The following is a 27,621-nucleotide window of genomic DNA, read 5'->3' as shown; positions in this document are numbered from 1 at the left end:
CTGCTGAACCACATCTTTCTAACGGACGTCTACATTTTCAACAGGATGTTCCGGAAATTTCTATTTTGTGTCCACTAAACACAAGAACTCTAGAACCAGCAGTCAAATGGAATCGTATATAAAATTCTACGAGACTAAAACCCTGCCAGGGCCCAGAGGTCAAGCGCCTCACCTCCAATGGTGCCTCGGGTCTCTGTGTGCACCGCCAAGAGGGTGTTGCACACACTGTCCCCCACCAACCCAAGGCTGTGCAGCAGAACTTTCAGATCCAGCTCGTCTGCGATGCTCCCATCCCCTTCTGCTGAAATGTAGATCTCAAGCCCACGATTCCTCATGGCTCGAGATATTTCTCCATGAGCAGGATCCATTGAGAGAAAAAGCCTAGCAGCAAAGAGAGAGAGAGAAAGAAATGAAATCCCAGTGCGACCAACAGTGCTGCTCAGGAACAAGACGAGATCCAGGCAAGCCCTGGGTGACTCCTCCGCAGTGCGCACAGCCGGGAGGGCACCACCACCAACTCAGGGGCGGCGGCTCTACCTGTGTTCTGGCCTTTCCTTTCCAAAGTGCGTCCTGACAGCAAACCAGTTCCTCCAAATCCACTTTCCTAAAGGCCATGTATTTTATATAAAGTGTATCATTAGTGCTATCTGAGAATTTAAAAGTCCCTACTGCCTGACATTCCCCAAAGAATGCAGCATGAATTCATCCGCTACCGAGAGCAAACAGGGGAGTCACCTATCACTCTAGCGGCTACCTGGCTGTCTGACAGCTAGAACTCAGGCCTGAATGGATGGCCATCAACTGCCATCTACCAGCCTTTCCTTTCTCATTGAATGGCACCGATTATACCTAGTTACCCACGCCAAAGACACCGATGTCATTCTTGTTTCCTTTCTTTCTCTCACGCAACAACTTCCCTGGCAAATGAACCTGCCTTTGGTTATCATCATCTCTGGACTGGCGGCTACTTTCCATTCCTACACCGTGCTTGTGCCTGGTCTCCTTTGCTTCCATCACAGGCTTATGTGCCACAGAGATTCAAAAGGTGCACAGTGCAAATGTGTTTCCGGTAGCACTGCGGCTGTTCCAGGAGAGCACTCCCCCAGCCGCCAGTGCCCACGAACTACAGGGCAGTGTGTGTAGGTGAGCACTGGAGATGCGGCAAGAGACACTAAGAAGCTAAAACTTCAAATCAATCTAAATGCGAAAGTTGTTAGCAAGTTGCCTTCAAGTTGGGCGGCACACATAGTGACCTTCCTTCCAAGAGAACAAGGCACTGCCCGGTCCTGCGCCACCCCCACCAGCTGTCTCCAATTACCGGCCATCTCAACCTGCTATGACTGTTTGGAAAACTTCTCAATCTCGATTTTATGTAGATTCTCATCTACGCCCTCTTACACAGTGCGATCAGCCCAGGAAGGCAGAAACTTAGCCTGCCTTGTTTACTTTTGCACGGGTCCCAAAGCCTAGCAGTGCCTGGCAAACAACAGATTGCGACTAAATGACTTGTTAACTACATCGACGAAAGGGTGAGCATGCTCCTGACACGGCACATGATTATAAGATCCAAGGAAGCCCTGCTGAATGCCCACTTCCACCAAAGAAGCTGTCAGATTTTCAGGAAGATGCTGCAGACATAAATACCTGAAATTTGGATTTGGCGTTATCGTGGGAATGGCTCCGTCTATCATTCCTCTCTCACTAAGAGTAAGGACGCCTCCAGGCTCAAGCAAAGCATTCAGACGATCCAACACTGACGGGCTGCAAGAGGGAGGTCATGTGTGACCAGGCTGGCCTGCTGCCCTGCCCCGGCTTCCTCTCAGGATGAACCACTCTCCCATAGGGAACCGCAATCTCGCCCCAAGGTACGCTCCTCCTTCCATCCCCATTCGCTGGCACAGGCGAACAGCCCAGATTTCATTCTCCGCGAGGACATACAAATATTAGTTGAAAGAAAATGATAAAAGGTACCGAAAACTATTCTTCTGTCTCTTTTGTCCCTTCCCTTCCACCCAAACATTAATAAATGGATTTAAAGGCAATTGAATTTACATGCACACCATTCAGAGCAGAGTTATTGGAAGAGAGAGTCATCTCTGACCAGGCAGAGGCTCTGGTGTGCTGTGGGCGGTCGGGGCCTTTTCCTTGCCTCATGTTGTGAAATGGCACACGGGGGAAACTGAGCTCACCAATGCCAGCTCTATGCCAGCTCACCCTTTCAGCTCCAGTAAGTACAAAGTAACAGATACTAACATGACAAGGCCCCAACTCAGAGGGGACTACTGTTTGGAAAGTTACTAGGTTTTATTAAGCTTCTCTGTTCAGCTTCAGAAGAAGCTGTGGATTAAGACGTCACAACTCTCACTGCCCGCCCCGCCCCCCGCCCCCCGGTTTCTCGGCATATCCCAAACCCCAGTCTGGTCTGCTTACAATTCTCTCTGGTTCTTACTTGCAGAAGTTAACATTGTCCATCAGAAGCCAGTGCCCAGACTTGAGGGCACGAACCAGCACGCTGTCCACCCACTCAAAGGTGCCGTGGCTATGGCCACTGGCTGACTGCATGAGCTTCTTCCCAAAGCCCCGGAACTCTTCCACCAGCTTGGCAAATTCTGCAATGAGACACCCCCCACCCCCAACACTCAATTTCACATCACTGGAAAACGAAAAGCTCGGGCCCAATTTGCTTTTCCAGAGTTAATGAAAAGGAGCTGTGTTTGTGTTTAAATATTAGAAGATTGGGTTTAGGAGCAGAGTGTACTTCCCAATTGAACGCTGAGAGATTCAAATTCACTGCCATCAGGTCAATCCCGACTCACAGCGAGCCTACAGGATAAGGCGGAACTAGCCCTGTGGGTTTCTGAGAATCTAATTCTTTACAGGAGTAGAAAACCTCATCTTTCTCCCCTGCAGCTGCTGGTAGTTTCAAACTGCTGACTTTGCAGTTACCAACCTAATGAGTACCCAATATGCCACCAGTGCTCCTGAGAGTTCACTCTAGGGCAGTGCTCCTCAACCAGCCTCATGCCGCAACCCTTTAAAGCAGGTCATGTTGTGGTGATCCCCCCACCCCCCAACAAAAAATTATGTTGGTTGCTACTTCTTCACTGTCATTTTGCTACTGTTATGAATCGGGCGACCCCTGTGAAAGGCCGTTGGACCCCTCCCCCCAAAGAACCGCTGCTCTAGGATGACAGAAGAGGCTTGTGCTTCAGTCCTCAAGGGGCAGGAGGAGCATGAAGAGCTGTTGGTGGGCGCGACCAAGGCTGTGCAGCTGCCTCTCCGAGCAACGTCTCATGGGACAAGGGAACAAGCGGCCGCACAGACCACATAGCACTCACTGCCTCTTTGGGACTTCTAGCATTTATTTGACCCTTCCCTGGAAATTTGTCAATGAACTTTTTAATTGGAAATTGTTTTATGACCTTTCTGCAACTCACAAAATAATTAATATATGTTCCACTTCTCCATCTAGCTAGAAAGGAATGAATAAATGTTCTACTCAACACTCCACTGTTAGCAGTTAGAAAACGGCAAATACTCGAAACAATGCTTTCACACCCTGAACAACCCAAAACAGAAAGAAAATAAAGCCAGATGACTGCCCAGGGCTTTCAAGACGCAGAGCAAGGAGGGGAGACCCAAGCAGAACCCAGGGTGTCTCAACTCTTGAGTGGAGGGCTCTTGTACTTTCTCAACAATATTAGTAGTTCAAAATACTCTCAATTTCCTTAAAGATAACTAACAATTTTGAAACAAGCCAACAGAAAATAGGGGCTCACAAGCAAGTGACCTAGTGAAATGCCCCCAGACTGAACCATGTGGCTCAGCAATGTCATCCCTGCTTGCTTCTTCAGAGTCACCAGTGTGGGCTCCCTCACCTCCCCTTCGCTTGACTTTCTAACCCAGACTACTAGGTTTTGATTTTGATTAATACCATGAAATGAATTTTCTGGACAATGGGTATGAATTCCATTTCTACAGGCACCACCTGCAGATGGGCACGATCTGGCACGTGTCTGACCCGCCCATGCAATCACACATACCTGCCTTGGAGAACGAGCTGATTTTATTGTTGAGTCGCTGCACAAGCAGCAACACAGCTTCCAGCTTACTGACGACCTCCACCGTGATGCCTCTGCCGCCTTCTCCCAGACTCTTGGGCTTATAGGTCAGAAGGAAGTGACTCCAGGCGCGCAGCACTACTTCTGCGTCATCAGCACTAACAAGGAGGCTGTCCCTTAACAGGGCCCTTACAGTGCCCTCCACCTTCTCTAGCAGCTGCCTCCAAGGGCGGATAAGATCAACCTGCAAATTTGCAGAGCACACGAACTCATCACAGCCTTGGCCAGAGTCAAAGGCTCTGTTGTCACCACCACCACAGGAAACATCAGTCAGACCAGGGGGTTATTAGCCTGAAAGTTAGAAGGCACACCAGTTACCTGCTCAAATCCGCCCAAAAGTTCAGTAGTGTCCATTGCACTGTTCATTGGCATGATCTTCAACGTGTGGCCAGTAAGTTGTGCCAGAAGCTGCACCAGGCTGCTCTTGCCCACAGAGGCCGGCCCCACGAGGATGACCATCCAGCTCATCTGCACACACTTCATAATCGACTCCAGGGACTGTAAAGACTGGTGCAAGAGCAACAGAGGCCGGCGGGACGGCTGAGGAGCATGGCTGCCGCGGTTAAGAACTGAGTAGCCCAGCTGAAAAGACATGCCAGGGAGATTTCACACACGTGTCTGGTATCAAAGCGAAAAGAGCAGAGAAACCTGTAGAAGACTTGCAGAGAGCCCTCTCTCCTCACCTGTACGTCATAGGGAGTGATGTGAAGTAGCCTGGTCCCCACATACGGGGTGGAATTTGAGCCAAACACGTCCTTGAATACAGAAATGACCTAAAGGAAGAAGACAATACAATCAAAACACTTCTTAGCCCAACCTTTCAGATGATTATTTTTCTAGAAGACATGCAACATCGTGAGCCACTGATACTGAGAACGTCAATCACAATGTCCTTGACCTTTTCACATTTTAATTATTTTTAAGTATTTAAAAGCCCATGGCTGTCCAGTTGACTCTGACACACCAGGGTTTCTGAGGCCGTAAATCTCTGTGGGAGCAGAGGGTCTCAACTTCCTCCCGAGGAGTAGCTGCTGGGCTGACAGCACTCAACTCGCAGTTTGAAGCCCACTGCATAACCCACCCCACCCCCAGGGCACCTTGTTACTCTCCTCAAGGGTTGGCATGAAGAGCACTCATCGGGAGCTCCGGGGGTATGGCGTTTCCCGTTAGGCTGAGATATGCACGGTCCGCGGTCAGAAACCGCCGACAGCGCCCCTCGAGAAAGACTGGGCAGCCCCGTAAATAATTACAGTTTCAGGAACCCATCGGGACCACTATGAGTCAGCATTAACTTGATGGCAGTGAGACTTTGTTTTTTTCCATAATCTAGCTGGGTTTATTTGGCGTTATAAAATCAAAATCAATACGCCTCAAACTTCCCAACTTTTAAATACTCTATTATTACTTTAATGTCTTCTTCCTGATGTTCCCCCCCACCACCTCAGAAAACACCTACTTGGTTAACTACAGTATATCTGAATTGTAGGAGTGATAAAACACCTTCCTCATCTTACAATGACCTATCACCTGACCAACATGAATCGCCCAACATCTGGATGTTGGACCACAATTAATACCAAAAAATTGTTAAAGTGAATAAATAAGCTAGCATACTAGGTGATCGCATGTAAATTACACCGCAACAATACTGTTGAAAATACTAGCTGGATACAACAGGTTACAGCTTCTAATGTGAGGATCACATTTTTAATTAAAGCCGTTTTAAATAGATAAAGTGCCATAGAAGGGATGCCAGACAAGGTCAGAGGGCTAGCTCTGACTGAGAGCCTCATCGGAAAGACATCTTGACAGCACCCCCGTACGACAATCAGTGGGAGGAAGCTTTAAACAGCACAACGCAAAGCACACAAATCGGTGCAGCTCCATACATTACAAGTTGGTGTGTCACGGTCTTTTATTTACTATGAGGGGATCTGTTAATTTCCTAATACAGATTAACGTTTCTTGGAATGCTAACCGGGTAAGGCCAGCAGTCTGAATCCACCCATTGCTCCACAGGAGAAACCTACAAGGGCAACTTGAACCTGTCCTATAGGGTCACTATGAATTGGAATCAACAATGGAAGAAGGTGAGTGGGCGGGTGAGTGTACTTACTTCTGGCACAGTTTCTGAGTGACAAAAATGAAGAAGTACTCAACTACTAGTCGAAAGGTTGGCAATTTAGAGCCACTCAGAGGCACCTTGGGATAGAGGAAAACTACTTGGAAAAGCTAACAGCCTTGAAAAGTCCTGTGAGCGGAGCAACCCAAACAAATTTAAGAAGGTTGACACATTACATGAAATGTGACCCATGCTGGTGGTCCATTTGTGTAGAAACCATCAGACGAGAACCCAAATTTGCTGTGCAAACTTTCACCGAGACACAAGTGAAAAGAGAATTGGCATCACCCAACGCAAGCCACTCTACACTAAAGACCCCGAAATGGGTGAACGTGTGGTCGGTTGCCTGAACCTCAGCGCAGTCCCAGAGGGTCTGGTTCTACTTCTGTTAGTGGGCTCTTCTTGCTCTCTATGAAACCAAGGCTCTGGTGGCGAGGAACAGGAAGAAGGACTCTACGACTCACCTTGTCCTTGTCTGCCCTGGTTCTCATCCGTTCCCCATAGACCAAATGCACGTGCTGAGCAGGATCGTGACACCCGGGGGACTGATCAACTAGCATCAACTGACACCAGCGGAAAAGGTCCCGGAGGTTGAATTCCCAGGGTCCCCCTTTCTGTCCCCATTTCTTCTCAACAGTCACTTCATGATCAACCTAGAAAGAAAACAATCTCATTAGGAAACCTGTCTCACTGCCAACACTACATTCAGTAAGCACGACCACCGCACTAGAAATGCAACGGGCATCGCAAACCCAAGTCAACAGGTTTAATTCAGATGCCTCCTCTCAACTCTGTTTCCAAATGCCAGGAATTCCTTGAGCATTAAAATGGTATGCACGATTTAGAAGTGATTACTGTATGCTTCAAATGAAGCTTGCCTCACACCGAAAATTAGTAGACCTCCGTGATCTATCTTAGACACACTGGTAATTTTGAGAGAACCATGTTGAGAAAACACTGGTACAAATATAGTCAGGAAAATAAAGAACAATAGATACACGTGAAGACTCACTTGGTTATTGAAAGCAACCATTTTCTTCACAATGGTTTTATCGATGGCTGGAAACAAAGTGCTGGCAATGAACTCCATGTCAATTACTGTAAGGGGGTCCACAAAGACCTAGACCGTTTAAAGATCAAAACAGAGCTGTCACTTTCTGTATGGCAAACACCAAAAATGACCACCACATTTCTGTGAGGTTTTTAAAATTAAACACCTAAGGGTCAACTCCTCAGTAAATTATATTTTCAGTTACAGAATGATATAAAATCATAAATAACCTTTAATAATAACTGATTTTGATACTGGGAATACAGATTGCTTTTCTTTCTTTTTAAAAAATCTTCTTGGTGCTTGTCTGTTCTGACTTGTCCTCAATTATAATGCATTATATTCTTTCTAAGATGTTTTTGGTTTTTCAGTAGATTGAACATATCCATTAAAGGTCCCCCCACTAAGGGAAAGCCCAGAACCCTGCAGAGGTGGGTGAGCTTAGTCTCCTGCAACTGACGTCATACCCATTCAAACCAGAGATGTAAACAGGGAGAGAAGAGGCGATGCGAATGAGTCATGTGGACAGCGGACAGACATCAGACCAAGACACGGAATGGAGACACTGAACACTCAACTGACGCCCTGTCTCCTAGTAAGCAACCTGACAGCTACGGGCCAGCAGTCTCAGTAGCTCTCAAGCTTGCACGTGTAGTCTCAGTGGAACATCCAATCTTACCTGAGTGAATCGGTTAAGGAAAGACCTGGGCAAGCCCTTCCTCCCACCTCCTTGTCGGAAAGGATTCTGACATCCAAAAATCTTGGTCTTCTCATGCTGTACTTGGAAGCTCATTCCTAACTCTGGAACGTAGATTTCTCCTCGGTGGTCAAAGCAAGCATTGAGTCCTTCCAATACAGACTGAGATGCCAGGTTAAGCTATTTGGAAAAGTGCAAACATGTTTAATGATATATCTATCATTCACACACACACACACACACACACATTTAGTTGTAGGGAAGAAATAACATTTGATTAATTCTTTATAACATACTTTCCCAGCTCAAGCACTAAGCAAAAGCTCCTGTGGGTTTCAAAGTCATCATATAAACAACATGAACTCGATCTGCATAGCTAGCCACCTTCCACCAATAAGAGAACGTGCAAGGCTTTGAGTGTCTGCAAACCCAGAGTATCTAAGCAGGCTGTGGGCTTACCATCCCTGGAGGAATACAAGCTTTAAGACCACGCCTTCTCTTTTCCTGGCTGATGAATGGTGGATGTTTTTTTAAATAAATGTTTGATCACTCATCTTTTCCCAAAAATCCTGGGAAACATCCTCCTTGCTGATCTCCCCAAGGGGAGGCGACAGCTCAACACTAGGAAACTCTGCACTCCCTCTGGCATGGAGCTCTCCTTCAGCGTTTGAATCCAGGAAGCCACTGGGCCTTGAGACAAGTTTGGTCGGAGTACTTTTGTCACTGTAATCGCTTCAGCTCCATGTGATGTCTACTCTTTCCCTAAATCATGACGGCACAACCCATCCTGATCCGATTCCCGCAGCCACAACCTTACTTTTCTTTTAATTCTGTGCATCACTCCCCATGTTTCTAGGCGGCTGTCCTTCACACAGATTCAGTTCATGTCTACTGGAGGGCTCTGTTCTGATAAAAACACGCCCATCAACACATGCCACACCATTTTTGTGTCTTTTTGCTCTGACTTTTCCTAGTTCTGGTTCTGCCATGATAAAATAAGAAGGGGCTGACTCTACTTATGAGGCACCTTGGAGATAAAATACAAAATCAGCAAGCTGGCCAAGGATTAGAAAACAAACTAGCCAAGAGTCGGTTTTTCTCCAAACTTAGAAAAGTGAACGTCCGGGGGGTTTATGCGCAGAGTCTGTTCCATGTTCAACACGCTCCTGCGCATGTTTTCAGCCGAGTGGCCTTCCTTTCCTCTTTAGATACCATGGAGGAACATTTTCATTGTACAGTTGACTTTTATTAACCACCAGCATGTCACCCTCTGAGAATTGCCCCAAAGCACACCTACAGGCACAGAGTCCACTCGGACTTAGAGTCCCACATGACGGCTCTTCAGACCTTTCTGAAAGCGTCTGTCCTTAGGAACAGACGGCCGCAGAACTAGAAAAGGAGGGCTGCTCTTCCCGCGTGTGATTTCATCACTGGCAGGCGAGACCGGGCTCTCACCTCATCCAACACAACCCAGTGGCCTGCCTTCAGAGCTGCCAGCAGGGGGCCATCATGCCACGCAAACTCGCCTCCCTTGCCACCTTCAACAGGTAAGTCTGCTCCAAATAGGTCTGTGATGTCCTTTGAGAGAGGGAAGAGGACAGGGAAAGGCAATGTTACCCACGGGATGAACTAGATTCCAAAGTAACTGCCAAAACGACAGCTACACGGACATTCATTCATACAACACTCAGACCAGGGCAGCCTAGCAGACAGCACCCAGTCCCCGCGTCATAACGCTCCAAGGATGGGTCCCCTGGGCCTGGCACTCTGGACAAGTCATTCTCCACCCTGGACTTAGTCGGTAAACTTTTAAAACAAGCAGCAGCAGTGTGATGGTTCCCCTGCACAGTCTCACTTCATGTTGAGGCTCTGTCCTTGTTTCCCTTAAGACTGCTACACTCACTTTACATCTAATTTTTCTTTTTTAAGGAAACTATGGAAGATTATATTACAGTAAATAGTGAAGTAATTTTTTCTCTAAAGAGTAATAAAATTACAAGTGTCAACTAGTAAGGAGCCCCAAAGAATTAGTTAGAAGATGCTGTGATAGTTATATAATTTCACATCAACTTGAAGCTATATAAAAGTGTAGGGGTGATATTCCACCTGTCAGGTCATAGCCTGAGAGTGGGCATGGCCTTCCCATGAGGAAGGCACATGGAACCGCTTCTCTCCCGGCTGCACCTTCCTGCCGGCTGACCAGAACTGCTGCCAGACCCCTGGGATGTTTACCACCACCATTGGAGCCACAAGACTTTGCACCCCTGGCCTGGGATCTTCCTGCACCACTGCATGTGGCTGCAGAAGGACTTAGGAACTAGTGCTGGACTAGCGTTGGACTGGGCTGGGATGCTTTCTTGATAAATAATTCTTGATTGATGTAAAGTTCTTTCTTACACAAATATGAGTGTCACTAGATTTGTTTCTTGAGTCAACCACGTCTAACAGAGATGCTGTGGTCTTTGCTACCATATGAAATACTGGGACCACTGACAATCTCATGACCGTTTCTGAGTAGAAAATTCTCCATCACAGACAACTATTACTACCCAAACCTGTCCCCAGCAGCAGGCGATGACTGTGCTTACCGTCTGCTCAGACAAGTTGATCCGAACAAGAGTGTTGCCTGAAGCCTTTGCGAGCGCTCCCACCAGACTCGTCTTGCCCACACCGGGGGAGCCCTCCAGGAGAATGGGTTTGTTCAGTTTTGTAGCGCGCAAGAGTCTCTGGGCATTCATTGCTGTAGTGCCAGCGCTGAGGGCATAGTCGGCAATGTCAATCCTGGGAAGCACAGGTCCTTCAACGAACAGAAAATAGTCTATAAGCTCGACACCACCAAACGGTACACACATTTCTAAACAAGATGCTGGGAACCCACAAGAACCCAGTGAAGAGCTATCTGCACCGACGATGCTCAGGCCCTATTTCATTCCTTGCCCCCTGGGAGCTAGAAACTGGGAACAGCCAGCACGTTCTTCAATTGAGCCCACTGCCTTTGGAGAGCTCATCTCACACTACGGTGAGAAGTGCACACCCATACACACACAGGCCCAACTGCAAACATACATCTCTTCTTTCTACCACCTCGACCTCTAATTACTACAGGTGCTTGTGGCCCCGATAAATGGGGGATCCCCCTGCAAGTCCAAAGTAGTCTGTGTACGCACATGGTTCCTTACATAGAGCAATGTTCTCGACGGCTTTTAGGCCACCAAGACCCTCCAGGACATGTCCTCAGCAGCAAGTGCCAGACAGGCAGTCCCATGGGACCAACATGTGTGCCCCACCGCTGCTGAGAGAAGCTCTTGTGGAGAATGAGGGCCTACGATGGCATTTATTACTTCAGCCTCGGAGCAGGCCACTGATACAGTCCCTAAAGGGACCCTGAATACAATCACGGTGGGCCAGAGACGAGATCTAATGGCTAGATTATATGGGCCCCAAGAAGGATAAGGAGAGGCACTGCAGAAAAGACGCAGAGACCTGAGGTGCGGGAGAGGCAAGGGGGGATCAGGTCAGGAAGTGTGGCCAGCCTGTTCACCCTTGAGCAGCTGGTAACGTCCACTGCACCTCTCATGTGCACCCATGCATTCAATCCACAAACACCGAATTGCCTAAGGATGGCATGCTACATATCAAAGCCAAAACATTGCTTAAGATGAGGTACTGTATCTAAGATACATTTTGGGCGAATACGTTTTTTTGTGTTTTTTTTTTTAATAAGCTTTTTAAGGCAGTTATAAGTCTACTGACCAGTGGGCCCAATCATATTATGGAAAGATCTCCTTTAGCACTGCATATAATGAACAAATGCATTTTCACCAGGCAATCTATTGCTAGGTTGAAAACTACATGTCCCTGTATTTTCGCATGCTGGTTACACATTCTGAACCATTTATACAATTATCACAGGTCAGATTCATTCTTCGATACCTAGTTAAAACTGATCATTGGGCCTGGCATACAATCAGCATTGCCTCCCTGCCACCGAGTTGATTCCTACTCAGAGTGGATCCCACAGGACATAGCAGAACTGCCCCTGTGGGTTTCAGAGACTGCAACTGTTGACAGGAGACAGTCTCATCTTTCTCCTTCCGAGCAGCTGACGGTTTCAAACTGCTGAGCTTATGGTTAGTAGCCAACTGTGTAACCCACTACACTACCAGGGCTCCTGGCAACGTCACTAGAGCAATCAGATATTTCTGTCACAAGAAGCATGTTGTCATTGATTTTAAAATGATGCTTACCTCTTGGTATAAAAAACGGATGAATTCCCCAAAGGTTATCTATCCCAGTGAACTCTTTGGCTCTGAGCCTGCCATAAATCTTCAATTCATTTTTCTGACCTTCTGTAAGCCGGACTATTTTGGAAAGTTTCTTGCTTAGGAATTTTAGACATTCTTCTCGAGCCAAGAGGGCCGTACCAAACCCAGAAGTTGTTATTCCTAAAACACAAATGATCAGTCCATCATGCAACACCCAGCAGCACACGACCGCGCAGCAGAAGCTCCTGGGCATGCTGCCGGGCAGTGAGGACCTGCCAGAAATATAGACTAAGGACCATGTCTAAACAGACCGTGCTAAGAAAGAAGTCTGCCCGGTGCTTACAGAGCATCGGCTGAGCAGCAGCTGACGCAAGAAAGAATTGCAGCTACTCTACAATTCATTAGCCCAGAAACGAACTGACTAATGCAGTATGAGCAACTACTTGGTTTTTATGTCAAGTCTTCCTCATTGAAAATGTAGAATTTTAATACTTTGTTTGATAAAATTATAATATATGAAACAAATTAATCCAAGTATATTAACTACAGATAGTTACAGTGTCAGTAATAATTCTCACTATGAATATGACCACCTTCACTTTGGATTTATCCAGCATCTCAAGGCTGGACCCTTTTCCTTTTCTGTTTTCTTTTTTATTAAAAGATCAATTTTATTGGGGCTCTTCCAACTTAGTGTAATCCATACATCAGTTGTATCAGACAAATTTGTTCATATGTTGCCAACATTCTTTTCTAGACATTTCTTTTGAGCCCTTCTCCCCACCCCGTGATAGATTATTATTATTTCCATCTCTCACACCAACCGCTGTGTCTCCCTTCCCCCATGGTTTCTCATTCTTCCCCCTGGAGTGGGGTGTGTGGTTATGTGTCAATCATTGCCATCAGTTCTCCCTTCTTCCCCTCCTCCTTCCCGCTTACCTGTCTGGTATCGCTATTCCCATTCCTGTTCCTGGATTACCTGTGTCCTAAGTTCCTATCTCTTATCTATCCCTATGTCATGCTCCGGTCTAGTCCGAAGGAAGCAGCAGCACTGGGGTCATGATAGTGGAGGGGGGAAAGAAAGCCTCAAGGAGCCAGAGGGATAGTGTGTGCTTCATCGGTGTTATACTGCACCCTGGTTGACTCATCCCTTCCCTGTGGCCCCTCTGTGGGGGGAATGTTCCATTGTCTACAGATGGGCTTTAGGTCTCTACTCCGAGCCCCACCCTCCACCCCCATTCTCAACTATATGTTTTTTGTTTGTTTGCTGTGGGTCTTCTGATGCCTACCATCTGGTCCCGATGACACCTCATCTTCCATGTGGGCTTGTTGCTTCTCTGCTCGATGGCTGCTTGTTTCACTTCAAGCCTTTAAGATCCCAGATGCTATATCTTTTAATAGTCGGGCACCACCCTCCTTCTTCACATTTGCTTACACACCCATTTTGTCTACAGTGATTATGCTGGGAGAGTGAGCATCACAGAATGCCACTTTGTTAGAACAAAGTGTTCGTGTATTGAGGGAGGGTGTGATCAGAGGCCCGAAGTCCGTCCACTACCTCAGTGTATTGCCATATAAATATATGTACATAGCCAATACCTGTTTTTATGGATTAATGTGTTTACAAAGGGATACACACCTCTGTGTATACCTCTAGCCATAGCTTTGCCTCCTAGATCATTTCTCTGTTTTCTTTTACCTCCCTCCTGCCCCATCATCACACTTGCCCTACTTTCGCCTCGTAGTACTTTCTCTCAGCTAGATTGCTATTGCTCCAACTCCCCCACGATCTCTACATCCTCCTTGTTGTTGATTTTAATTCCCTAGTTGTTCCCCTATCTATGAGGTTGCTTGCTCACTGCACCCTTCCCACCACCTTCTCCCACACAAAGTCTCTCCAGGACCATTGATCTGGCTGTTTTTCCCTCAAGCTTGCTTCCCATGCCTATCTTATATAGCAAATCAACAATGACATAGACCAAACAAAAGAATGAAAAAAGGAAAGGAAAAAGAGAAAAAACATACATAATTCCAGGTCTATCCGCTGACCTTTATGCCTACATCTCCACTCGTCCTGGGGGAATTCTGGGAGCTGCTCCTGCTAGCCTGAAGTCTATGCGGAGGGTTCTTTAGGGAGCAGGACCATTTCCAATGGTTTTCTAGCGCCTCATTCTCATGGTTTCATCTTGACTAAGCACCTGGTCTACAAGCTATGAGAAACCTGGCATACTAGTGAAGGGCTTCGGGCAGGAGGAGGAGGAAATTGAGAAGGGCAGTGGAAGGGTTCATGTATGTGAGATCATTTTGAGTGTGGAAGAGTTCATGTATGTGAGATCATTTTGAGTGTGGAAGAGTTCATGTATGTGAGATCATTTTGAGTGTGGAAGGGTTCATGTATGTGAGATCAGAAGCCTGAGCTTGCGCTTCTTTCCCTCCCGCCCGCCCGCCCCTCCTGTGCTCTGCCCCACCAGCTTAGCAGACAACATACCTGATCCTATTCCATCTATGTACACCAGGCATGCGGCATGGACAAAACAGGTCACAGTGGAGATGGACTCTGGCCTCTTCAAAGCAGCTTCTTCTCCCATTGTGTTCATGAAGCTAACCCAGGACAGAATGTCTCGGATACTGATGACACACCTGCGGCCAAACTCCTGACACGTCAGCCACTCAATGAAATCCAGCATGGCCTCCGCGATGTCTGTCCCTAAGGGAACAAGAAGCAGCTGCTGTGTATTGGAAATCCTGGAACAAGTGTTTACACCCTGGGACTCACAAGAAGGCCTAGAAGGAGCCCATGCTTCCACAGAGCATAAGTAAAATTTTATAGGCGTCCTCTCATGTACTTTCCTGAGAAGGGAGGGAATTCGTGAATAGTATCCTATGTCCATGGCCCCCTTAAAAAAAAAAAAAACCTTGTCAATGGTAGTCTAATATGCTACCCTAAAATCTGCTGAACATTTATTTAAAATAAAGCATTTCACTTGGCTTATGTTTGGGCCATTTTTAAAGTTGCTGCACAATTTTAGAAAACATACCAATGTTACTCTATTTAAAACTAATAATTCACACTAGAATGGGCAATGCTATTTTTTCTGTAGCAGTTAGTTCTTGGGTTTTGTTTTGTGTTTTGAAGGAGAGGTTTGTTTTTATTGGTAAAAATTTGAGAAACTAAGCAGTCCACTAATTTTGGCTCAAGTTGTATAACTTATGAGTGTCTATTATATTTTTAAAATTAAAAATGGCAAAATGTCTGGGAAACCACGGGCACTGCTTGCTAAGCAGCATACACAGACGGGGGCTTCTTGCTCGGAGAACTGAGATCGTGTCACTGTTGATGGAGTGTTTAGTTAGAGAAGCTCAGCCAGGGTGGTCGCACACTCGTGGAATGTCATCAGCGCCTTTGAATTACTCGTTTACAAAGACCTGAATGGCCCTGTTTTGTTGTATATACTAGGGAGCTTCAGAAAGATCGGAGAATATTCCATAATCTTTACATTTAATTTTTCTACAACCTTTTTGTATTTTTAGCACAATTTTAGAAAGACAAATCCTGAGCCACCCTAAAAAAAAAATTGAGGTACAAATACCAAAGAATGTTTTTTGTCCAAAAAAGTACTAAAAGGTAATGATGAACAATCAGCACTGTTGCCATATAAAATACATAGCAAAGGCTTCACGTCTACACTGTGAAGTGGTTAGAAGAAAAGGAATCAACTGAATGCTCACTGGGGGGCGGGGGGGTCGCCAAACCTTTACAAAGAATTTATGATGCTAAAAACGACCATTAAACATTCCAGTGAAGAAAGAAGTCTACTAATGTTTCATCAACCAGATATCTGGCATAAGTACTTGGGTCCACGTACATCAGAGTGAAAAATACAAAACTTATCACGGATTTAATTTTTAAAAAATTTTTTAAGACTTTTCCGTTTAGTAGAAAGAAATTCAATCTGGACTACTGAAGAAACAGGTAGATCAGTTTATTTATATATATATATATATATATATATATATATATATATATATATATATATATATATACATACATATATATATAAAGGCAAATGTTAAAGGCAATAAAATATGGGAAAATGAATACAATAAACTTAATCGAGACTATTGCCCCAAAATATGTGCTGCATACTGTGGAGGCTAGAAGTCTATGGTGGAGACTAAGACAAAATACGGAAAAGGCGCCGACAGTTCTGATAGTTTGGAGAACATAGCCAATACCTGGTTCCTGAGAGCAAACGCTTCAGGTGACAAGAACCTAAACTTTACAGACAGTAAGTAACTAGTGGGTCTTCTTACAGTTCACATGTAACTAATAGCCCTACACAGCCCAGACAAGCTGAGGACTAGTAATTGGAAACCTGGTGGACAAATTTCCAAATAGCTAGCCGAATACAATTCTGAGTAAGGATTTTGAGAGATACTTTCATCAGTACCCAAAAGTGTCATTTGAAACCACTCGGCCTTCTCTTTCTTTGCTCCCTGAACTATAAAAACCCCACACAATCTCACCTTGGGTACAACACCCAATCTTATACTATCTGTTGCCCAACTTGCAAATTTCACAGTCAACTAATAAATCTCCGGCACCGTTGTAACACTCAGAAATTGTGCAACAATACAAACATATACCACTGCCATTGAGTTGATTCCAACTGAAAGCGACTTTATGGACAGAGTGGAACCTGCTTCCATTGGGTTTCTGAGACCACAAATCTTTACAGGAACACAGAGCCTCACTCTTCTCGAGGAGTGGCTGGGAGTTTCCAACTACCAGTTTGAAAATCTGCAGTTAGCAGTCCAACATGTGACCCACTGTGCCACATATAAAATGTGGCTGAAAAGACTCTATGGCACCAATTAAAGAAAACAATTCACAAAGATAAAATAATAGACTTCGTTATATTGTGAAATAAAACCACATGTTGGCAAGACTATGAGGAGCAGACACATTTACTAATTAGCGGCTGGTTGCACTGTAGATCAGGAGAGCGTTCTGGCCACGTGAAGCTCAAGGAAGTCATTCAAAACCATATAAAAGCAGGTGTTTCCAGCAACACTGTTCCTGAGAGGAGTCAAACAACAGCATATAGCCTATGTAAACTTTGTCAGAGAAGGCTGCTTTAAAAGGACGTCCATTTCATGGCCTCTTCTATGGTCAATAAAAATTACGAACATGTTGATAAGAGTGCAGCTATTAAGCTCGGAGAACCCCAATACGTAGGACCTACAGTATTTACATGTTCAGTAAAATGGTAATGAAAATACGGCAAAGCACTCTGACTAGGATGAGAACTCAATTTACAATAGTTAAATTACTGGGATATTAAAATTGATGAGATGTCATATTCAATAAACCTTAGCTACGGTATTTTTAAATAATGAGCTATGCCTTTATTTCCTGCTTGACATTTCACAATTTTAAAAGAAATGTTTTTACAGTCTATCATCCTAATCCATTTCCAGGTGACAACGCTGTTGAAAAAGATTAATTCTCTCGTACTCCTCCATGCCCCCTCAGGGTCTCTAATGCTCCCTGGGGAACCTGGAGTGGTACACAAGCCCCCTCAGGAAAAGCAGGAAGGTAAGTCCATGGGGTTCCCATGCTGGCTGCAAACTGTGAACACAATCTGTGCTCATCACAATCCACGGAACTTAAAAAGGAATAAACCGCCCAGAGGGGGTTCAGAAGTCCCTTTCTGAAGGGACGCAGGCCTTAATACAGAGCTAAAGATACACCATGCCTGCTGGGCAGTTTTATCCTCTGCCCTGCCTCCATCTTTCACTCGAAGCCTCACAATAAAGGTGCCCTTGTCAACAGCACAGCCTGAGCCAGTCGGTGGTTCTGTGTGTGGGCCATGGACCAGCCAGAATCACTGGCATCACCTGCGACCTTATGAAAAGGGAAAATCCCGTGCCTGCCTCCACACCTACTACCCTGAATGTGGGGACCAACAAGTCACCCAGACGCTTTCGAGAATACAGACCTAGTCAATTTGTGTCTCATTTGGGTGACTATCAAGTTGGTGGGGCCTAGAGAGAAAACAGCCTATTCAACAAGAAATGAAATAGTTGTGGGTCAGACCCATTTGTTTGGGCAGCCCTGTGTGTACCTAACCGTGGCAGTTCTACACAGCTCTTGCTTCAAGGGAAGGCTTCGATATTTGCTCAATAGGCCAGAAAACCAACCAAACCAAACTGCCATCAAGACAATTCCAACTCTAAGTAACCCTATAGGATCAGACAAAACTGTCCCGTAAGAGTTTCCGAGGTGGGAAATCTTAACGTGGACCTCAGCTTTCTCCCAGAGTCCTGGCTGGTGGATTCAAACCACTGACCCTGCGGTTAGCAGCCCACTGTGCAGCCCACTAAGCGCAGAGGATCAGTCTTTCCTAACAGACAACAGGAGGTCCTGGAACAAGGCTCTACATTTTAACCCAGCTAATGCATTGGGTAAATATCAAAGCGATCTGGCCTCAACTCAGACAAATCATGAAATAATTTTGTTTTACTTTATTGAAACAAAGAAGTGTGCCTCTAGGCTCCACATTCATGGGAGTTTTTCATATACTATTTCATTTTCCTCATGTTTTAAATGGGTCTTAATAAGTGAAAAATTAAAAATTAAATCGATTAGCTAGTGGCAGCTTAAGAAATAGTTTAAAATTCTCAAGGTAGTGATGACCAAAATTTCAACAAACTATTCTCCACCTTTAGTTATAACTACGGGCCATCCCTAAATCACGAGCAAGTTTCATTCCCAAATCTTTCTTCAGCCACATGTGTATAAGCGGGCACTGTTGGAAACAACTGGAGTAGTCCGACGTCATTTGTCAAATGTGTGTGTTAATACAGTAATGAAGTGTACTTCTCTATGCATTAAAAAAGAAACATTCTCAGATGCACGAGAACACCTTTACCATAATGATCCCGTAAAATAAACGTTCCAGTGCAGCAATGTTCAGTAGGTTTTATGGAGGCTGGTTAGTAACTGTGGGTCCTATGTTGAGAGAGACTGCCTACTCACCTCATATAAACATAAAGATGGCCACAGGTAGCGTAATAAGAAAGCCAGAACTAAATGACCTTGGTGAAGGAGGCAATGTGAGCAGGGGACACTTTAATAGAAGGTACCAGGCCTAGAACATGTTATCTTTAGAGCCATGTTGGCCTATTCTCGACCTCATTTCTCCCTGTCACACAATTTACGTATTGCTAACATCTGACACCACGCTCCTCACATCCCTATCCCACACCCACCGGCACTTTCTCACCTTTATGATCGATTCTGCCCAGAGACAATCCCGGACGAAGATTGCGCTTGATAATCTGCATCAGATCTTCACGGCTTGAGCTTTGAGGGCACCATATTTCAGTAAACCGGTTCCTTAAGGCAGGAGACAGCTGCAAGGAACACAGATTCCTCTGTAAATGTAAAGCCTACGAGGCAAGCTGGAAAACGAGTCCTTTGAAAGAAAGGAGACTGTACGTCTGGATGCTTCTTTCATTAGCTCTGCCACGAGAAACCATTGATTGGAGACCTTCCCTGTCCTGGCTCCCTGTGTATGTCCCCTCCCTTACTGACAGGGCACAGGGCTCCAACGCCCCACAGAGAAAGTGGTGCTAGCCAGACACCAGCCCCCTGGGTGACTCCCAAATCTGAACTCTTTCCCTTAAACGCAGGTTCACCCTTTCCCTTTAGAACCAATGCTACAGCGACAGCTAACCCTAATGAACCTTCCCTTTTTTATGAGGACAGAGCATGAAAGTACTTTGCAGTCATTGTTTTTCCTGTTTACCTGACATAAAACTCCACCTTCCACCTAGTCTACCAGAACACACCCCAGGACCACTTCAGTGCACATACTCAGCCTAACAAGACCTAGTGAATGCCTCCAGGTTCTTCCCTCCGAGACAAGCAGCAACACAGTAAACAGGTCAAGCCAAAGAGCAGCTTTCCCACAGGTAAAGGTTGGCAATCTTCATATTAAGGAAAACTTAATATAAACTAATCCAACAGGTAATATACACAATCTGGAAATCATCTTTCTGTGGTGTTTCTACCAGCCAAAGAACCAATTCATATTTACATCCTGAGTCTGTGGCTATGCTTCTCTTCGGGGCATGTCCTGGATGAGACGAACCTCACAATCCCGAAAAGAAGAAACCAGCTGCCGTCCAGTTACTTCTAAGTCAGGGCAACCCCACCTGTGTCTGCTCCAGAGTCTCCGAGGCTGGTTGCCCGGGTGGAAGCACACCAGGCCTTTCTTCCGATGTGCCTCTGGGTGGGCTTACACTTCTGATCTTTCAGTTAGCAGCCAAGGACATTTGCCATTTTCATTAGCCTAGAAATCTTGGCTAAGGAGAACTTGGCTCCAAATCTTATGTTCGCATTTCAGATGCTCACCAAGTTTATGTTACTAAGAATCTTAACTATCCTCATTTAAGACTGACTTTCCTGTTTCTGCTCTCTTTATTCCTGACCATTAAAATCTTCTCAGTAACATACACTGTATATATGCTGACATCTCCACCGGGAGGCTTCGAGAATCTGACGTCACTAGGCTGCTGCTTCGTAACAGGGCCCAACCACAGCTCTCCGCAGAGGGAGCTGCTCTTCTTCCCAGCAGTCTGGCAGGGACCACAGGGCACTGAGGAGGACGGGAAGCTCTAACTGCAATTCTAAAATAGGTTTCTGGCTGTAAGAGTTTTGTTTGGTGGCTTTAAAATCACTCCTAAAACTAGACTGGTGTTTAAGGGAGTGCAAATTTTAGTTGTCACTTTTCTCATTTGAAAAACTGGAATAATGTAGACAATGAGTGTAAAGGGCTAGACCAAGGGACCGTCATGAGGTATAAGGCACATAGGAACCAGAAAAGTCCAATAATGAAATGTTTGTATGGAAGAATCGTCGTCTAACCCAACAAAACAAGTTGTCATCAAATCAGTAGCAATTCATGGTAACATCACAGTGATTCTAAAATTAACCCATAGAGTTTCATTTTTTAATCCAAAAATAACATCCCAAATCACTTTTACACAATGTTGTTTGGGTACTAGTTCAGCAAGGTAAAAATTTAGCTCTAGAAAACATGGTTTTACCTCCTTTTTTCCAAAGTCGCCTCCAGGGTTCATGGTCGCTAGGATACGGAATTTTTTTCCAGCAGTCAATATCTCTACCTCATTATCCTTGTCCTCTACGCTGCCTTTCTCGGCTAATACTAGAGACCTTTCCACCTCAAGGACACTAAAAGAAAGAAAATTGCAAGATGTTCCTAAGATTAGAAAGTTTCTGTATGCTTTCTGTTCGGCAGTCCTCAGTGTTCTTTTAAAAGGTAGCTCTTTTGCTGCGCTTTCACAAAGTTTGCTGAGTTAATGCGTTCCTACCATAAATTTAAAAATGACTGTCTCAAAGGTCGGTGCAACAGAGTATTTTGTTCCTGAGAAAAGTAACACCTTTTTTCACCGAGCTGTATTAGGGCATTTGTCTTTCATAATTGGGACCTTACATGTGAAGGGGCAAACAATAGAACTCACAAAAGAAGAAACGTGGAGTTACCCAAATGCTCATCATCTGGTGGGTAAACAGAAGGTGGTTCATCTACACCATGATTACTTTTAGGAATAAAAAGGAACCAAAAATATTCAGCATGGTAGGACAACAAAATATTGATGCAAGATATGCAAATTTAAAGAAATCAGACACAAGACACTATTTATATGAAATGTCCAGAAAATGCAGATCTGCAGCAACAAAAAGTAGACTGTAGTTGTTCAGGACAAGAGGCAGGATCAGGCATTGGCCCTGTGTCAGAGGGATCTTACTGGGGTGATGTGTCCAAAAGCTGAACTGTAGTGGCTGCAAAGCTTAGTAAATATGCCCAATCTCTTTCAATTGTACATTTATTCAATTGTACACTTAAATTGGGCAGGGTTAATAATATGTAAATTAGGCATTACTACATCAAGAGTCATATTGCTGCGGTTTGGAGAATCTTGTAGTCATAAGATCTAGATATCTGCTTAAAGTTCTTTTCAAATATTGAATTAGTAGGCACATAATTTACCTAAAAAGGGGGATTTTTAGCTCAGCCCAGTCATCCAAAAGGCACCTATTTTTCTGATTACTAATAGCAAAAAAAAAAGCCACCTAAGTCTCTGGCACTTTAAGGACTGCTAAAACCAAAACAGGGAGTGAGTCAGCATCACTTCCAAACACTCACAATGCACCTGTGAAAGGCACTACCGTGCATCAGAATGATTATCTCTAAGCACCACCCCAGCAACGTCAGCCAACAAGGGAGAAGCCCTTACGCATATACCTGTTGAGTCTTTCTAAAACAGAGTCATCAGCCAGGGAGATCTCATCCAGAAGGAAAAAACCATCTTCCTTCATGGCCAGAACCAGAGGTCCGTCATGCCACTCGAAGAGTCCTGATGTGCCAAATTCTTCCTGTAATTTGGAAAAGGATCAGGGAGGAATTAAAGAGCAGGCGGCACCACAAGCTAATACGCAAGTATCAGTGTCTGTGCCTGCGAGGGTCAGTCTGCCGGAAGGTCGGTGCTAAAAGAAGGGCACAAAACTATGGGCCATGGCACTAATGAAGGCCCAAGCAGCAAAGCAACTATCTGCAGATCACATCATCAAACACAATCTATCTGGAACCTGGAAACCCCGGGTGGACAAAGTCCCAGCTGACTCATTCACACTGTAGCTCTTCAAACCAGAGACCACTTTGGCATCTGCTATGCAACAAACCTTGTCCTTGGGCTTCTGTCTGACTGGCCGCAGGCCCCCCAGGAAGTCTGACGTCTCCATATGTAAGTGGCAGTTGACTGAATATAATTTCCGGTTTGCCAGTGCTGCAAACACCTGACAGATAGTCGTTTTCCCACACCTGTTACAGAGACAGACTAGTTTAGCAAGGGCCGGGTGCTCCAAATATAGACACTGAAGAAGACCCACCCCAGTGAGCAGACAAGCAGTCCACAGTCTAGCCTTACTGCAGTAACTGGACAAGACAGGACCTTCGCACTCCAGCCTCTGGACGCCTGTTCTCAAAATCAACAGCCAGCATGGCGTTGGTTGGTTAGCACTCACTAATTCTGTCCTTTCTAGTTCTACTAACAACCATGAACGGATGGAAGAGAACCCAATTCTTACAGACTTTCAAGAGGCACTACTAACTCATCTGCCCTTCTCCATACATCTAACTATGAATCTCACTGTCTAGAAAAACAATAGGAAAAAAAAACAGCCCAAATGATAATGATGCAAGAGTATATTCTTTTCCCAAAATAAGAGAACTTCAGTCTGAAGGTAGAGGAAAGCAGGCAACAATGCGCCTCTTATTTATTCCTTTAAAAAAAAAGAAGGAAGTGAAGAATGAAGACTGATTTCCGACTGGATCTTTTGGAGGTCTAGCTCAACGACAATGCTAGGGTGTGGAACTGAACCTTGTCAGGGGCTGTCTGTCCCAGAACGTTACCCAGTGTCTCCAATCAGCAGCACTGGTTCACCAAATTCCAATGCCCTTCCCACTAGGACAGCCAGCCTCCGCAAGCCCTCCGTCCACACAAGGTGGCTGAACGTGGACTCCAGGGCGGACGTCTGAGGAGACAATTGACCTGTGCAAGGCAAAAGCAGTATTAGAGTTGTCGGCATCAGCGCAAATTGAGTTATTCTCTCCTGGGCTTTCTGGCCTACTCACCTAGCAATTTTAGGACATTTTCTTTGGAGAAGAGAGATGGAGGACACAGTTTTTTCTTAAAATGTTTCTCAAGAACTTCTTGAATTACATCTACCTCTTCTTGCTTCCTGACTCGGCCTGCCAGAAGCATAAAACCTTAAAAAAAGAAGAAGAAGAAGAACAAACAACATCACGGGTTTGTAAGACTGCAAAGCATTGGCAACTCGCTGGCAGTGAATGGAGAAACCTGACCAACTACTTTGGATAGCACGACAAGCTGTTACAATGTAACCATGTGCTTGCTTTCCCTGTGGCCCAGAAACACTGGAAAAGTGAAATAAAGCAGATCATGAGATTGCCAGTTCAGTGGGTTTATAACAAGCAACCCAAGTGTACATAGGCCTCTGTCATCGGTGGATGGTGGCTGAGAAGTGCTCTCAGTAATACACGGTCTTACTCTCACTAGGGCACTTTCAAAAGAGGTCCCACCCAAAGCAGTGGCTCTAAGGCAGTGGTTCTCAAAATTTGCCAACACCGCGACCCTTTCATACAGTTCCTCACGTTGTGGTGACCCCCCCCAACCATAACATTATTTTCGTTGCACTTCATAACTGTAATTTTGCTACTGTTATGACTCGGGAGACCCCTGTGAAAGGGTCGTTTGACCCCCAAAGGGGTGGCAACTCATGGTTGAGAACCACTCTGGGACCTGCTCTGTAGGGCAAGTTCAAATCAAGGCTGAGAGGTCAGCCCAGAGCAGTTACGCTGACTGACTGTTGGGTTCTCAGAGAAATAATCATAATGGATTACCTTAATTAAAATAATCTAAATAGATTTCCCGGAAGGACACAGAATGATCAAGAGAGTTTATGATGAAAAAGTTTCATGAAAACGGCATTGGGGAAATAAAGGCCAGGAAAGGTGTGCTGACGGTTGTTTGTCTGTCTGCTTTTTGCAAACAGGACAATGCACCTGCTCATTCTGAGGGTGGCAAGGACTGCCAGATTAGAAGTTCATAGGAAAACCTTACCCATTGCATCGGCCCTATAGCCCTGACATTGCCCATGAGACTTCTTTTGGATCCCCAAATATGAAGAATAACCCTATGGAACATGATTTGAGTACTCTGAGGACATACACACTGCTGCTTGGACCTGGAGTAACTCCGGAGCCCAGGGGCCTTTAAGAAACAGTCAGAAAGACGTACATGCCACATTCGGAAGTGACAGATCTAGACGTAAAAGATATGTCGTCAAAAACAATATCTCTACATTTGATCTTTGTTTAATATTTCTTTGACCTTGTAGGTATGGATTTTGATTTATCTTCTTATTAATTCAGTACACCCAAGCACAAATGAGCAAATGCATGCAACAAAAGACGTGTAGAAGAATACGCATATCGCTTTTGTTTTCAGTAGGTTAAGACGGAAAACAACTTGTCTACCCACATGTCTACCCACAAGAACTGGATAAAAAACATGGTTTCTCCATAAAAGGGGTTACCACACAAGCACCACAAAACTAAGAATGAAGTACTGGTGTGTCCAACAGCATGGTTAAGTCTCACATCAGGCCGAGGGAAAGCAGGTAGAACCTACAGGTGCATGCTTCCTTGTAGGGGAAGCTCGGCACAGACAAAAGCAATCAATGGCAACTGGCACGAGGGTGGTGGCATTCCTTACAGAGGTCGCTGGCTGGCAGAAGATATGAGGTGCTCATTCGGCAGACTGTACACAGAACGTGTGTGCAGGCCATCCACTTTGCAATGTGCTTTACCTCCACAAGAAAGCTTTTACACCTGTGCTCTTGCAGCTATCCTTGACCAGTGCAATGAATAAAGCTCTCCTGGGCTATTTCCAGGTACTTCCCTCTTTCATTAACAGCCCTAATAACAACGTATCAGTACTTTTCTATCAAGACCCTGAAATGCTATCATGTAAACTCTTCTTAGGGATTAAATAAAAATAACCTAACCCAAGTCTCCCACAGTGCAACTGCCTTCTCTGCAAATGCTGAAAGTATCTGACACGAACAGGTTTCCCTATGAGTCTGAGGCACAGGCACAAACATCCTACGTCACCACACACGGGTATGCTGCTACACAGAAGTGGCGCACAAGCTACCGCCAAGCGGCCTGAATTCCCAAAGGACTGTACCCATATCCTGACTGCGACATGCAACCCTCTCAAGTGGAGAGCGAGGGAAGCTCAAGCCCCATCTAAGGAAACACAGAGGCCTGCTGCAGCAGCAGGACCATTTATTATAGCATTTGGGACTTAAGGGAGAAGAACCATTTCAGGAATACCTAGTGAAATGTGCGAAATCAATCACAGTTTTGCGACAAGATTTGTTATAACAAAACGTTTGACACCTGACATAACTTTATAGCTTGGGAGCATTTGATTGGAAACATACCATCATTAGCTAAATGCTGGAGCCAGTCATATTCCTTCTCGGTCTGCTCAGCCAATCTGTACCTCTCAGCCCAGCGGAAGAGATCACGGAGTGTGATGTAGCCTTGCTTTCCGGCGAACACAGAGGAGCCTCTACGATAGGACTACGCGAGCATCAGAGTAAATGGAAATGGGCATTAGTGGTACCAGATGGCAAGCAAGTAGCACTTAACATAAAATACCTACTGAAATGACTCCACTCTACTGAATAAGACGACATCAAAAACAAGATGCGCAAGTGGATGAACACAACTGAAAACAACAGTTCATATTCATGTGGCTACACATAAGCAATGAAATTCCCTGTCTCATTAAGTCATACAGAAAAACTTCATAAACTGCAGTGTTGAGGGTGCAAGTCAATGTGTACCATAATGGTAAAATACACAAATTACTTCTGAAAATGTAATTTGACATCCATGCATTGGGATAAAGAAACTATTAAACCCATTAAATAACGTCAGCTACATAGAGTCTCTTTAATTATGTCTACTCAAGAACTATATCCATCCTGTCTCAGTATCAGAACCATCAGTATCAGGAAACTTTTAAAGATGATGTTAAAATACATGCAAAAGAAGTGAACAGTAGGCCTCCTCCCTCCCCAGCCGCGCCCAGAGGTCGAGATGGCCGAGGAGATCGCCAAGGCTCAGGTGGCCCGGCCTGGCGGCGACACAATCTTCGGGAAGATCATCCGCAAAGAAATCCCAGCCAAGATCATTTTTGAGGACGACCGGTGCCTTGCTTTTCATGACATTTCCCCACAAGCACCAACACATTTTCTGGTGATACCGAAGAAGTACATTTCCCAGATTTCTGTCGCAGAAGATGATGATGAAAGTCTCCTTGGACATTTAATGATTGTTGGCAAGAAGTGTGCAGCTGACCTGGGCCTGAACAAGGGATATCGAATGGTGGTGAATGAAGGTTCGGATGGGGGACAGTCTGTCTATCACGTCCATCTGCATGTTCTCGGTGGTCGGCAGATGTGTTGGCCTCCAGGTTAAGCATGCTTTCAGGGAAACGTATCCCTTCTCTAGGCAATGATCAGGTCAGCAAGTTAAAATGTATTCAACAGTACCCTTAAATTTGCCTGTGTATGGAGAGATTAAGGGAATACTGGGGGGGACCCCCATATGTAATAAAAGACATTATTGAATGGTTAAAAAAAAAAAAAAGAAGTGAACAGTAATGGCTTAACCCAA

The 27,621-nt window shown here is 45.1% G+C and overlaps 1 protein-coding gene and 1 pseudogene across 2 annotated transcripts in view; one reads left to right on the top strand and one right to left on the bottom strand.

The window, feature by feature from the left end:
• Window positions 1-27,621, bottom strand: part of MDN1 (midasin AAA ATPase 1) — a 140,666-nt gene that overhangs the window by 60,121 nt on the left and 52,924 nt on the right. For both annotated transcript variants that reach the window (XM_075554768.1, XM_075554767.1), the window contains exons 27-46: window positions 26,379-26,520; window positions 23,983-24,117; window positions 23,761-23,899; window positions 23,031-23,169; window positions 22,594-22,724; window positions 21,374-21,518; window positions 19,546-19,675; window positions 14,745-14,963; window positions 12,239-12,436; window positions 10,580-10,788; window positions 9,447-9,569; window positions 7,974-8,171; window positions 7,256-7,363; window positions 6,708-6,896; window positions 4,805-4,894; window positions 4,440-4,703; window positions 4,044-4,305; window positions 2,450-2,609; window positions 1,645-1,761; window positions 173-381 (exon numbers count right to left, since the gene is read on the bottom strand). In XM_075554768.1, coding sequence (XP_075410883.1) covers window positions 173-381; window positions 1,645-1,761; window positions 2,450-2,609; window positions 4,044-4,305; window positions 4,440-4,703; window positions 4,805-4,894; window positions 6,708-6,896; window positions 7,256-7,363; window positions 7,974-8,171; window positions 9,447-9,569; window positions 10,580-10,788; window positions 12,239-12,436; window positions 14,745-14,963; window positions 19,546-19,675; window positions 21,374-21,518; window positions 22,594-22,724; window positions 23,031-23,169; window positions 23,761-23,899; window positions 23,983-24,117; window positions 26,379-26,520 — 3,307 coding nt within the window. The remainder of the gene's footprint in view (window positions 1-172; window positions 382-1,644; window positions 1,762-2,449; window positions 2,610-4,043; window positions 4,306-4,439; window positions 4,704-4,804; window positions 4,895-6,707; window positions 6,897-7,255; window positions 7,364-7,973; window positions 8,172-9,446; window positions 9,570-10,579; window positions 10,789-12,238; window positions 12,437-14,744; window positions 14,964-19,545; window positions 19,676-21,373; window positions 21,519-22,593; window positions 22,725-23,030; window positions 23,170-23,760; window positions 23,900-23,982; window positions 24,118-26,378; window positions 26,521-27,621) is intronic.
• Window positions 27,014-27,597, top strand: LOC142452827 (adenosine 5'-monophosphoramidase HINT1 pseudogene; annotated as a pseudogene).

This window comes from Tenrec ecaudatus, chromosome 7 (genome assembly GCF_050624435.1).
Source record: "Tenrec ecaudatus isolate mTenEca1 chromosome 7, mTenEca1.hap1, whole genome shotgun sequence".
NCBI lineage: Eukaryota > Metazoa > Chordata > Mammalia > Afrosoricida > Tenrecidae > Tenrec > Tenrec ecaudatus.
This window is presented reverse-complemented; position numbering and strand designations above follow the sequence as displayed.